This window comes from Macaca nemestrina, chromosome 2, assembly GCF_043159975.1.
Source record: "Macaca nemestrina isolate mMacNem1 chromosome 2, mMacNem.hap1, whole genome shotgun sequence".
NCBI classification, from domain to species: domain Eukaryota; kingdom Metazoa; phylum Chordata; class Mammalia; order Primates; family Cercopithecidae; genus Macaca; species Macaca nemestrina.
The window spans coordinates 119,555,651-119,570,054 of record NC_092126.1 but is presented as its reverse complement, the minus strand read 5'-3'; the positions used below and the strand labels follow the sequence as shown (position 1 = coordinate 119,570,054).

At 39.2% G+C, this 14,404-nt stretch overlaps 1 protein-coding gene across 17 annotated transcripts in view; it reads left to right on the top strand.

Moving 5' to 3' along the window:
- Positions 1-14,404, top strand: part of LOC105482397 (ELKS/RAB6-interacting/CAST family member 2) — a 981,466-nt gene that overhangs the window by 456,068 nt on the left and 510,994 nt on the right. For all 17 annotated transcript variants that reach the window (XR_011620093.1, XR_011620095.1, XR_011620096.1 and 14 more), the window contains one exon: positions 13,133-13,270. Coding sequence is in view for 12 of the 17 variants with exons in the window: in XM_071091912.1 (XP_070948013.1) it covers positions 13,133-13,270 (138 nt within the window). In the remaining 5 variants the exon portion in view is untranslated. The remainder of the gene's footprint in view (positions 1-13,132; positions 13,271-14,404) is intronic.

Here is a 14,404-nt window from a genome sequence, read left to right as displayed (position 1 = left end):
CTTTCTTTGAGTTTGTGGATTCTTTCTTTTGCCTGATTAAATCTGCTATTGAAGTTTGTCATAGTTCATTTGTGTTGCTATCACAGAATGCCTGAGGCTCGGGAATTTATAAAGGAAAGAAGTTTATTTGGCTTATGGTTTTGTAGGCTGTACAAGAAGCATGATGCTGGCATCAGCACGGTGAGGGCTTCAGGCTGCTTCCACTTTTTGTGGAAGGCAAATAGGAGCTGGTATGTACAGAGATCACACGGCAAAAAAGGAGACAAGAGGGAGAAGAGGGAGGTGGCAGACTCTTATTCTCATTGTCAGTTCTCATTGGAACTGATAGAGTGAGAACTCACTCATTACTACAAGGATGGCAGCAAGGCATTCAGGAGGAATCCACTGCCATGACTGCAACACCTCCCATTAGGCCCCACCTCCAAGATTGAGGATCAAATTTCAACGTGAGATTTGGAGGGGTCAAACAAATCAAACGATACCAAAGCTCCCAGTGGAATTTTTCAAGTTTAGCTATGTTCTTTAGCTACAGGATGTTTTTTGTTTTTTCTTGTTTTTATGTATTTCTTCATTTTTGTGTTATTGTCTTGATTTTCTTTAGTTGTCTGTGTTTTCTTGTAGCTTACTGAGGTTTTTAAAGATGATTGCTTTGAATTGTTTACCAGTCAGTTTACAGATAGTCATTTCTTTACAGTTGGTTACTCATGCTTAATTTTGTTCATTGGGTGGTATCAAGTTTCCCTGATTATTCTTGATCTTTGTGGCCTTGAATTTTTGTCTGCACCTTTGAAGAAGTAGACTCCTTTTCTAGTCTTTACAGACTGGCTTCAGCAGGGAAAGGCCTTCACCTGTTAGCCTGTCCAGAGATTTTAGAGGGGCCATGAGATGGAGTCTGGGCAGCTTTGCTGCTAGAGTCCTTGGTCTGGCTGGCCTGGTACCTGGTTGCATGGGGCCAGCCATGGGTATGCGGAAGAGGTAGGCCTGGAGCAGCATCTACATGGGAAGGTCCAGTACTGAGTCCATGGTAGAGACCTAGAACCTGGGTTATTTAGGGTGGGACTGGATCTTATATCCATGGGGACCAGCTTGCATTGGGATCCACAGGGATGAGCCTGTTGTCTGGGTCTATGGGTGCAGACCAAAAGCTTGTATCCATGGGGGACATCCTGGAGGCTGTGCTCATCGGGGCTGACCTGGGCTGGGGCAGGCCTGGTGCCTGGGTCTATGGGTATGTGCCTGGTGTTGAGTATTCGGAGGCCAGCCTAGTGCTGATCCTCACTGGGAATTGTTAATGCTGTGCCCACAGGGGCTGGTCCGGTGATAGAGTGGGCCTGGAATCTGACTTCTGAGGGGCCAGCCTGGAGCCAGGATTCACTGGAGGAGGCCTGGTGCTAGGATCCATGGCAAAGTCAGGTGCTCATTTTACTCTCTTTTCGCCATGTATCTCTCTCCCCATGCTGCACTGCCTGGGATTCAGGAAGGGCTGATTGAATAATGTGAAACTGTTCTTCTTACTCTCTTCACTGAGTCTTTTCTTATATTTGTGCTCCATTCAGGGAGTATAATTACTTACCCATAGATTAATTCGCATCCATGAAGGTTATTCATGCATAGACAGTTGTTCAAATTGATGTTTCTGTCAGAGGATTAGCACTGGGAATTCCTATTCTGCCGTCTTACTGACATCACTCTTTGTTCTAACATTAATTTTTAAAATGCAAGAATGGTTATATTAATATCAGATAAAGTAGACTTCGGAGCAGAAAAAATTACTATGAACAATCAGTGACATTACATTATATCATAATAAAACAAAGTGATTCACCAAGAAGATATAGCAATCCTAAATGTATATGCAACAGAGCTTCAAAATATGTGAAAGAAAAACAATTAGAGTTGAAAGGTAAAATAAACGAATTCACAATTATAGTTTGGGACTTCAACATACCACTATCAGCAATTGAACTAAATAAAGAAACTAAATATAGGAAACTAAATGTAGAAAAGTAGAAAAATATGGAAAGAACCTATCAATTCTATCAACTAATTGCTATTTATAGAATATCCCTAACAGCTGCTGAAATGCATTATTTGCAAGTACATATATAATATTCACCAAGATAAACCATATCCTCCATTGCAAAACACACCTCACCAAATTTGAACAAACTGGATTTATGTAAGGTATGTTCTACGACCGTAATGTAATAAAACTAGAAATCGATAACAGAAAGACAAGGGAATCTATAAACACTTGAAAATTATACATCACACTGCGAAGTAACCCATAGTTGAGAGATGAAGTTTCAAAGGAAAAACATATATAAAGCTGAATGAAAAGAAAAACACAAAATATCAAAATGTGTGGGATGCAGCTAGAGCAGTGCTGAGAAGAAAATGTAAGCATTAGATGCTTATATGAAAAAAGAAGAAAGCTCTTGAATACTCCAAGTTCCTACCTCAGTAACCCAGAAGAACAAAATAAACTGAAACTAAGTAGAGGGAAGGAAATAATAAAAATGGAGCAAAAATTAATCAAATCAAAAACATAGAAACAACAGAGGAAATCAATAACATTGAAAACTCCTTCTTTGAAAACATAAAATTGATAAATCTGCAGAAACCCTGATAAAAATAAAAGAAAGAAGATGTATATCACCAATGTCAGAAATGAAACAGAAGCTCTCATTACAGTTCCCGTGGCTATTAAAAATCTAATAGAAGAATACTATAGATAACTTTATGCTCATAAATATGACAGTTTAATAGAAGTGGACCAATTTCTAAAAAACCACAAAGTATCCAAATGTAACCAACATGAAATAGATAACCAAATAGTCTTAAAACCATGAAACACATTGAAGGCGTGGTTAAAAAGCTCCTGAAAAAGAAATTTCTAAGCCCTGATGGCTTCACTGGAGAATTTTACCAAAATGTTAAAGAATTAATCCTAATTTTACTCAATTTTTCCCAGATAGGAGATGAGAGGGAATACTTTCCTACTAATTTTTGATGGCAGTAACTCTTTGATTCCCAAACCTGAAAAAGACAGTATCAAATTAAAAAACAAAAAGAATAAAGCCAAAAAAACCCTCAACAACCCTATAGATTACTGTCTCTCATGAATTTAGATATAAAAATCTCCAACAAAATATTACATAAATCAAATTCAAAAGTGTATAAAAAGAATAATATGCCATGACCAAGTGAAATTTATTCCTGGTGTGCAAGGCTGATTTAGCACACCAAAACCAATTATTATAATCCACTGTATAAACAGGATAAAGATGAAAAAAACATGTTAACTAACACGGAGAAGGCACTTTACACAATTCAATACCCATTCATAAAAAAAACTCTTAGTAAGTTAGGTGCAGAGGAGAGCTACCTCAGTTTGATAAAGCACATTTTCAAAAAACCTATAGCGAACATCTGTTTTTCACCATTAAGACTGAATGTATTCCCTGTAAATTCAGGATAAAAACAAAGATGTCTATTCTCAGTATTGCTGTGCAACATAGTACTCCAAAGCCCTAGCCACTGCAAAAAGGAAAGAAAAAAGTGCCATCCTTTTTTGCAGATGACATTGTTGTCCACACAGAAAATCCGAAGGAATCTTTAAGAAGCGAAAAAAAATGAAACAAAACAACCCACCTCACTCCCAGAACTAGTAAGTGACTTCAGTAAGGTCTCAGGATGCATGACCAACACACACAGTTTAATTACATATCTATATACTAACAACAGAATATGTGGAAGCTATTGATAAAATTAAAAACATAAGACTGTTTACAATTATCCAAAGAAAATAAAATATGTAGATGCAAACTTAGGAAAACATGCAGGATCTGTATAAAATGAAAGAATATCTGTATAAAAGAATCTGTGTAAAAGAAACTTATAAAATGTTAATGAGCACAACTAAAGAAGACCTAAACAAATTGAGATATGTATTGTATTAATGAATTGGAGGACTCAACATAGTAAAGATGTCAATTCTGTTCAAATAGCGCTATATAGATTTAATGAGATTCCTATCACAATCCCACCAAAAGTTTTTGATGACATAGACAAACTTTTTATAAATTTCTTATGAAAAGGCCTAACCCCCCAAATAACTAAAACAATCTTGGGGAAAAAAGAATAAGATTAAAAGATTCACTCTACTAATATTAAGCCTTACTATATAGTTACTGTAATCAAGACAGTATGATATTGTTGAAGGGTAGAGATATAGATTAATGGGACAGAATAGGACCCAGAAATATAGCCACACAAATAAGTCTAAGTGATTTTTTTTACAAAAGTGCAGAAGCATTCCAGTGGAAGAAGGATAGCCTTTTAAACAAATGATGCTGGATCAGTTGGATATCTACAGGCAACACATTGAACATTGACCTAAATTTCACACCTTATGCAAAAAATTACAAAAAGTAGATAATGGACTTAAATACAAAACATGAAAGTATAAATTTGTTAGAAAAACTATAGGAGAAAATCTTCATGATTTAAGACTAGGCAACAAACCTTGAAAGTGACATCAGAAGTATGATCCAGGCTGGGCGCAGTGGCTCATGCCTGTAATCCCAGCACTTTGGGAGGCCGAGGTGGGAGGATCATGAGGTCAGGAGATCAAGACCATCCTGGCTAACACGGTGAAACCCCATCTCTACTAAAAATACAAAAAATTAGCCGGGCGTGGTGACGGGAGCCTGTGGTCCCAGCTACTCGGGACGCTGAGGCAGGAAAGTGGCATGAACCAGGGAGGCAGAGCTGGCAGTGAGCCAAGATCGTGCCACTGCACTCTAGCCTGTGTGACAGAGTGAGACTCCGTCTCAAAAAAAAAAAAAAAAAAAAAGAGAAAGACTAATAAATTGGATCTTTTGTTCTGTGAAAGGCCTGTTAAGAAAATGAAAAGACAAGACTTGGAGGAAATAATTGCAAACCGTGTATCTGACAAAGGACTAATACCTAGAGTATATAAAGAAGTCACAACAGTGAATAGTAAGACAAAAACGTTAGGAAATGGGCAAAAGACTTGAGGACATTTTACCGAAGGAGACTTATAGATGGCAAATAAGCACATGAAAATATGTTAAAAATTATTAGCCGTTAGGGAAATGCAAAGTCAAACTACATTGATATATCACTACACACCTAAAAGAATTGTCAAACTAAAAAATACTGACAACACCAAAAGTCTGTGGGGATGTAGAGAGGCCAGATCATTCACATTCACACACTGTTGATGGGAATGTAAAATGGTAAAGCCACTCTGGAAAACAGTGCAGTAGTATCTTATGTATAATAGAAATTACAACTTCCATTTAACCCAGCAGTTGCACTCTGGTAACATTTATCCCAGAAAAGTGAAAACTTATGTCACTGAAAAAAGAAAACCCATACTTGAATGTTCATAGTAGTTTATTTGTAGCAGCTCAAACTAAAGACACTGAAATGTCCTTCAGCAGGTAAGTGCTTAAGCAAGCTGGGATAGCCATGCCATGGAATACCTACTTAGCATAAAAAGGAAGAAGTTATTGATAACTATAACAACTTTGATGGATCTTCAGAGAATTATGCTGAGTGAAAAAAGCCAATCCCATAGGTTACATACTGTGTGACTATTTATCTAACGTTTGTGAAATGACCAAACTAAAGAAATGTAGAAGAGATTAATGGTTACCAGGGGTTAAGGATGGGACAGAGGCAGGAGGGATTTGTGTGCAGCTATAAAAGGGCAATGCAAGAGATTTTTGTGGTGTGGGTCTTGTTCTGTATCTTGACTTTGGTGGTGGTCACATAAATCTACACTTGTGGTACCATTGCATAGAACTAAATACAGATAAACGCAAACACACAAATGCACATGAGTGCATATAAAAACTCATGATATATGAATAAGGCCATTGGGTTGTATCAATGTCAATTCCCTGGTTATAGTATTTTACTATAATTATTCTAGATGTTACCATGAGCAGAAACTAGGTAGAGTAAAAGGGTTCTCTTTGTATTATTTCTTATAACTGCATGCAAATGTCAATTATCTCAAAATAAAATGTCAAAAAGATTTTAGTACAGTGCCTGGCTTGTAGGAATCACTTAATAAATAATGGCTGTCATCTTCATCATTCTCATCCTCCTCCTCATCATCATCATGACATTGTTATACTAGCTGAAAGTTGTGAGGCTGCTTTTTGACTGGAGACAGCTATAAGTTGCCTTCTAAATAGTCATCTCATTAAACAGGTTTCCTGAATAGACCCTAATGCAGGGAACCTATGCTGCTTAAGAATGGAGATAGGTCCAAGAAATGGAGGAAGGTGGCCGGTTTCAGTGGCTCATGCCTGTAATCCCAGCACTTTGGGAGGCCGAGGCAGGCAGATCGCTTGAAGTCAGGAGTTTGAGACCAGCCTGGCCAGTATGGTGAAACCCCGTCTCTACTAAAAATACAAAAATTCACTGGGCATGGTGGTGCATGCCTGTAGTCCCAGTTACTTGGGAGGCTGAAGCAGGAGAATGGCTTGATCCTGGGAGGCGGAGGTTGCAGTGAGCTGAGATCATGCCACTGCACTCCAGCCTGGGCAACAGAGTGAGACTCCATCTCAAAAAAAAAAAAAAAGAAAAAAGAAATGGAGGAAGGAGGTCTGCTGCATACAATACTAACTTTTTTATAAGCTGAAAGTTCATTTTCAAATTTTTATTCTATTTTTTGACCATATTAAAATGTTATACATCCTATTAGAGTGGAGAATTCCTCCATTTTGAATAAATTCCACTCACAGAATCCTCTGTTTAAGAGATCTAAAAGACCAACATGTTTTTATTTCAAACAAAAAATATGGGTATAAGCAGAATTCTAGGATGGTTCCCATATTATGTGCCTATTGGTGTTATGTCTATGCTTAGGTTACATTTTATGCAAAAGAGAATTTGCAGATGTAATTAAGGTCACTAGTCTATTGACCTTAAGTTGATCAAAAGGGAGATTATCTGTGTTGGCCCTACCTAATCACATGAGCACAGTAAATCTAGGGCTAGAGGTCAGAGACAGGGAAGTCAGAGATGTTCCAAGCAGGAGGGTGATTTTATATGTGAGAAATGCTTGGTTGCTGGTTTTAAAGAGGGACGGAAGTACCATGTGGCAAGGGCCTTTCTGTAACCTCCGGAAGCTGACAGTAGCCTTGGCCAGCAGCCAGCAAGGAGCTGAATAATACCAACAACCTGAATGAGCTTGAAAGAGGACGCCAGGTTCAAGAGGGAACTTAGCCAAACTGGAGAAGTGTCTGAGTCAAACCTTAACCTTGTAGGCCTGTAGGAACTTGAGAGAAAGAAAGTCCAGAGCAATTGTTCTAGGATGGTGCAGTTTGCTGGCTCGGGAGCTAACACCAGAGCTCTCCCTAGGTGCTGTGGATATGGGTCTTATTTTTTGGCCATCCAGACTCTGAGCTTTGTTCTGATTTTATGAAGAACATCTCACTATGGAAGATGAAATTGCCAACACTTGGTTTCTAAGCCTCCCTTGCAGTTGGGCTGTATGCCTTATCTTGGCTTTCCTCATTAGATGTACCTGCCCCAGTGTCTTTGGAATGTTGGGATAGTGAAGGACCCTCTCTCTGCTGCAGGGACTGCAAAGTCAAGGTCATGGGGCAGCATGACCGCAGGGCTAGTGGTGGTGTCCAGGGGTCAGTTGAAGCCACTCTTGTTAGGGTTCCTTCCTTTCTCACTTCTTTCATTTATTCAGTAAGTTAATATGTAGTATTGCCAACACAGCTGGGTGCTGCGGCCAAAGATAGAACAAGTGGGACAGAGCTCACTGTGCTGTAAGCCTCAATGTCTGGTTTTCAGCAGTTGGAGCAACAATGTTTGCACTAGACCACTTGCATCAAAACTTTGGGCATAATTCTACTTTCCCTGACCTTGGTTTTCTAGCTTTTCTGGCAGTTTTGTGAATTTCCCCATTTTTCTGCTTAAATCAGACTGAGCTGTTTCTGTTGCTTTAGCTAATAATATTAACTGATACTCTAGGTGTGGATAACACAAAATCCAGAGACAAGTCTTAGAAGATAAATATTATTAGTGAATGGATTTTGAAATTTTATAATGAAAACAACCAGAAAGATACATTTGGGTAATATTTGAAACTATAACAATGACTAAGTATGTTTTAGGTCCTGTTTTAAGCTATGTATAGACTTTCTCCATCACTTTTTATTACTTCTTTGTAGAATCCCAGAGCTGAAGGGACTCAGCCATCACCTACTCTGGCCTCTTCCTTTTACACAAGCCACTTTCTTTAGGATTCCTTCCTTCCTTCTTTCTTTCATTGGTGTTGTCAACAATTGGGTGCTGCAGCCGGAGATACAACAGTGAGTAGAACAGAGCTCTTGTCTTCACTGAGCTCACAGCCAAGTTGCGGAAATAGATAAGTAAGGAAGCAATTTTAATACTATATGAAAAATGCATATTAGGGGACTTAACCTGGGTTGGGGGGCATTAGAGAAGGAGTCCTGAAGGAGGCAAGGAGTGTGCTGATATCTAAAGGTTTGAGTAGAGCTTGAATAGATGAAAAGTTGGAGTGCAAAGAGGGCTCCAGGAAGAAGAAATAGATACACAAAGATAGGGAAGATATAAGGAGATCCTCGTGCTAGGGAATAGCACTAGTGATTTGTCAGGGCCAGGACTTGAACTGAGGGATGGTAGAAGATCACACGGACCATCCCTTGGAGGGCATCATGTATGATATCAGGGAGTTTGGGCTTTATCTGGGGGGCAATGGGGAGACATTGAAGGGTTCTAAGGAAGGAAGTCATACAGTTAGATCTGCGTATTGGGAAGCTTATCCTTGGCTGCAGCATGGAGACCAAATGGAAGGAGGAGCAAATGTGGAGTCAAGGAGACTGTGGCTGTTAGTCAGAGGCCCCTTTTGTGCTGAGGACTACACTTGTGTGAAATTCACAACAAAGATCCCCTGCTGAACATTGGCCCATCTCAGGCTTGGCAAGCCCAGAGTTAAGGACCCCATTAATTCTTGGGCAGAGCTTCAGAAGTCAGCTAAAGGCCTTAGGATTAGGGTTGTCAAGTGACCTCCAGGGTCTGAGCTCTCCTACTCTCTTATCTCCTTTCCAGGGTTCTGCCCCAGAAGGTGCAGCTATTGCTTCAGCAGTAGTGGCTCCTTCTGAATCTTCCCAGACATGACCAGAAGGCAGCTCAGGTCAAAGGCAAGGGCAGGGTTTCTCTCTCGCTCTCTTGTGCTCAGGGCCATCTCATACTTTGTTGTCTGTGTTGCTAAGGTGGTGTCCATTTCTGCAGTATGAAATTTCTCAAAAAACCCCTTCACTTTCCACCCCCAAAGCTTCCCATCCTAACCCTTGTTTTCAATTTGCTTATTTTCCAATTCCTGCTATTTGAACCATGCACAACCTCACCCTTTGAAGAAAAAGGTTCTCAACATTTTTCATATAAATGTCATAACAATTTGTGAACACGAGAAAAATGTGCAGTACTTTTTTAAAAGATACAGAATTTTATATTCTCTCCAGTCTTTTAAGTTTTAATTTTAAGAATTCAGTCATCTTTGGAGTATGAAAGGAATATTTTCTCCTGCAGAGTCCTTTTAAAAAGCAAAAATTTATTGTTCGAAACTCACTTAACCACTCTGATATTTTGTAGTTGGTTTTAAAATATCTTTTTATTCTGTTTACACTCAATGAAAACACACTGGCAGATACAGAAAAGCATGAAGAGGAGAAATAAAATCATTAGTCACCCCATTGCCAAATAAAACATTTTAGTAGATTCCTTATATATATTTTTGTTCTATGCAATAATTTTTCTTTTTACAAAATTAATGCCATACTCTTTTACATTCTGCTTTTTAAAGATTCTACTATTTCCATTTAGTTAGCAATGCTATGCAAACAGGATTTTAAATACTTGCATAATAGGCCATGGTTTAACTATACCAATATCTCATTACTGGGTATACACCCAGGGGAATATAAAGCATTCTACCATAAAGACACATGTATGTGAATGTTCATTGCAGCACTGTTCACAATAGCAAAAGCTTGGAATCAGCCTAAATGCCCATTAATGACAGAATGGATAAAGAAAATGTGGTACATATATGCCATGAAATATTATGCAGCCATAAAAAAAAATGAGATCATGTCTTGTGCGGGAACATGGATGGAGCTGGAGGCTATTATCCTTATCAAACTCACACAGGAACAGAAAACCAAATACCACATGTTCTCACTCATAAGCGGGAGCTAAATGATAAGAACTTATGAACACAAAGAAGGAAACAACAGACACTGGGGTCCACTTGATGGTGGAGAGTGGGAGGAGGGAGAGGAGCAGAAAAGATAACTATTGGGTACTGGGCTTAATGCCTGGGCGATGTAACGTTATGTACAACAAACCCCCTTGATACGTGTTTATTTATATAACAAACCTTCACATGTACCCCCAAACCTAAAATAAAAGGAAAATATTTAGATCCCATTAAATAAATAAATAAATATATCAACAATCAGTAACTGCTGGCAACTTGGACAATTTAGTATTAAGTAGGCATTTGTGTTATTTATTAAATTATTATATACTCATGTGCACAATATTTATTTTTTTATATAAAAATATAAACCAAAAATGGCCCACAGTTTTACCCGCTGGATAACCCTGATTGACATTTACAAATAATAAAACCCACATGGTTAGAAAATTCAAGCAGAAATCTACACAAATGTACAAAGATGAAAACCAGAAACTCCCTCTTCCTTCTGCCTCCCAGACCTTACCCCCACAAAAGTTAAAATTTCTTGTGATTTTTTCCAGATATATTTATCTGTTTATAGATGTTTCAAATTTTATGCAAGAGATTATATGCTACACACTGTTCTGTACCTTATTTTTTTCTCTTAAGAGTCATTCTTGGTGATCTTTGTGCAGCATTTCCTAAATTGGTGCATCCCTAGCTCAGTAAATGCATCTTTAATTCCAGCTCTGTTAGTCAGTCATGCCTGCAGTATCATTGGCTCTTTTGCTGGGTTCTTAGATGTGAGATAAAGAGATATACCACCCGCATGTCTCTGGTCTCCACCATCCCTATTTTTCCAGCTTGTAACCCCTACCCGCATGCCAGTAGGACCCTGACCCTCAGTTTCCACCATCCCTATTTCTCCAGCTCGTAACCCCTACCTGCATTCCAGTAGGACCCTGACCCTCAGTCTCCCTAGTCTTTTTGGTTATATGAGGAGGCCCCAGGGATTGTGACGTAAGTGCACGGCCATTTTTCCTTTGGTCTCTATTTCTCATGCCCAAAGTCCTTTGAAATTGCTGCCTACTACTGCCCCAAGGCTAATGTCCTCCTCTTCTGCCCGGGGCACTGTCTCCCAGGGTGGGCCAGTGGATCTAATTAGTTTGCTCAGAACTGCTAAGGATTTGTGTACACATGTGTACACAAATGTATCCATGGGTGTATTCAAAGTAATAACATACAGTCTCTCCAAGAGTCAGTCCTATCAGCTGCTGGCTTCTTCCACATAACCAGTATCATTCTAACATATAACCATCCATATTCTTACTCATGCGTACTTTTGTGTGAACATTTGTCTGGAAGGGAGGAAGCCTTTGTTTTGACTGGAGATGATTATGCCTTCTGAATTGCTGTGTTTTCCACGGAGTGGCAATGAATTTTCATAGTGGCAGCTGGATGGGAACACATTACATTTTGATAAAGAAAAAGAATAATTATTTGACCTATAACCTGAGTTTCTAAGTTGTCTATCTCAAGGCAGAAGAAAAAAAAATGAATGAAGGAAAGATGGAACGAAGGATGGAAGGAGGCTGGAAGGAAGGAAGGAAAGAAGGAAAAATTCCATCTTTGTTAGGCCACAAAGCTTATGGGTTTCCATTGTAGTGGTTGAAAAAATTAGCTAAGGCCATGTCCTCCAGATTGAAGGTCAGCAGAGCCATTGTCTTTGCATCCAGAGCTATTTTTGAGGCTGCTACTGCTGCCACCTCTGTTGTCGTTGTAATCATCTCCTCCTCCTCATTACTACTGGGGTTACTATTATTATTTGGATTACCATTCCAGATACATGCTAAGGGAATCAAGTAATCAAAAAATTTGTTTGAGTGTACATTGTGAAACATACTTTTGGAATGATTTCCTGAGAAAGTTGGGTGCAGAATGCAAATATTTTGAATGGACTTATCTTAGAGTTGTACTGCTTTTTTTCCTTGTCATTTTAAAACCCTTAATACGAATAAATTGTTTGTATAGTGGGGCTTTTTTAAATCCTTAGATAAGAAATACATGGTTTGAAAGCAGAGAATAAAAACATGAATGATAATGTCCTCAATGCCCAGGAGAAAGTCCTTGCTGCTGCTCCTGGACAGGCATTATAATCGACTATTTGGCGTGTTTATTTCAGGCTGCAGATAGTGGATAAAAGTGGCTGGTTGGTTGCCAGCACATGACTTAGTTGCCAAATGGAGTGTTTAGTACTTGTTACATTTGACTTATATCACAAGTTCTTCCCATTAACAGTCTGCTGGTGATAACCTACTTGGCTTTTCATGTGGTTACTTTGAAACAGCCACTTGACAACATTTGGCATATCACAAACTTTAATACTGAAATAAAAGAGTGAGTGAATGGCTACATGGGATCTGCCATATACTGATATGGTGCTTGGTGCAGAATGGGCTCCCCAGGAAATGTCTGTTTAATCAATGAATTCATCTTGCATAATATTTCCCTGGTTCAGTGTACCAAGTTCAAGCCTATTGACATGAGACCTAAAAGGCTGGTAAAAGGGATAGAAATACAAAGAAATAATAGTGCTTACATATGTGTCAGAAGGGCTTACCTTTGTATGGAGGGAGATGCTCTGCTCCTCTGTATCACCATTAAATACAGAGAGTTGAACTATATGGAGAAATGAAGATGTCATCAAAATGGCCTTGAGTCTAACCTCAAAGCATAACCTCATAATACTGACAATTTCTATCATTTCAGGTCTTTTTATTTTCTTCTTTTTTTATTGATAGATCCACTTCAGGAATTTTGGCCCAGGATATGTAATCAAATATGCACTAAAATACTGATTTTTATTTTTAGATTGAAAACTTGCAAGAACAACTTAGGGATAAAGACAAGCAACTGACCAACCTGAAAGACAGAGTGAAGTCCTTGCAGACAGATTCCAGTAATACAGATACTGCACTGGCGACGCTAGAGGAAGCTCTGTCAGAGAAGGTGAGCATGCACTCAAAAACTGGGGAATCAGGATGTGGGGAAACAGAGTTGGGGAAAGTTAATCCAAATGCATTTAAATGTGCCTGCTTTTCTTCTTTTGCTAACACTACCTTTAGTCCCAGCTGGTCCTTGTTCTCCCCACACAAGCCCTCTTCAGTGGACTTGGCACACTACAGCCAGGGGCATTTTCTGAAATGCAAATCTGATTACATCACCCTTGGCTCTCCTTAAAAACCTTCACTAGCTTGCCGTTGCTCTTATGGTGAGATAAATTGAAGTCCTCTACTTGGCCCCCAGGGTCCCGTCTCCCATCTGATCTGGCAAGCCCCCACACTGTGTGCCTGCTCCCTCCCTCATTCTTTCTTTCATTTCCAGCCTCATCCCCCATCTCTCTTTTTCCAGGTTCTCTGTGCCCTACTTATGTGGGGCTTCCAGATTTTCAAGTGTACCATACTCCTTCCTGCCTCAGACTCTTTGTAGATGCTATTCCCCAGCTGAGGATATTCCTCACTCTCTGCAAATTTAATTCCTCCTCTTCTGAGAGGTTAGCTTCATGAGAAGTTGTATTGTGCAGTAGTCAAGAATGTGGACTTTAGAGCTAGACTGCCTGGGATCAAATCCTAGGTCTGATACTTTCTACTGTGGACAAATTACTTAACCTCTCAGTTTCTTCATTTGTAAAAGGGGGTAATAATAGCAACCTCAGTGGATTATGCTGAGGAGAAAATGCAGGAAAATATGGAATGTGTTTAGAATAGGAGATGTAATGTTATCACTATTATTATTATTATTATTTGATCATTTCCTTAGGGACACCTCCTAGGTATCCCCGTTATGTCTCAAGAACACCATAAACTCCCCAGAGCTCATGTCACATTCTTAATTATCCATTTATCTGTTTTTAATTTCTCTTCTCTGCTAGACTCCAAACCCAGGAAACATATCCTATGTGTGTGTTATCTTTCCATTCCCTGTGCCCAGCATAACCTGCATCGGGGATGCTCACTCAGTAGTGGATACTGGTTGCATGAGCTGCCACCATGTGACAAGTCCTCTTTTGAGCCCTGGGATGCAGCAGAGAAGAAAATAGGTGAAAATCCTGGCTCTAACAGAGTTTAGACTGTAGTGGAGGTG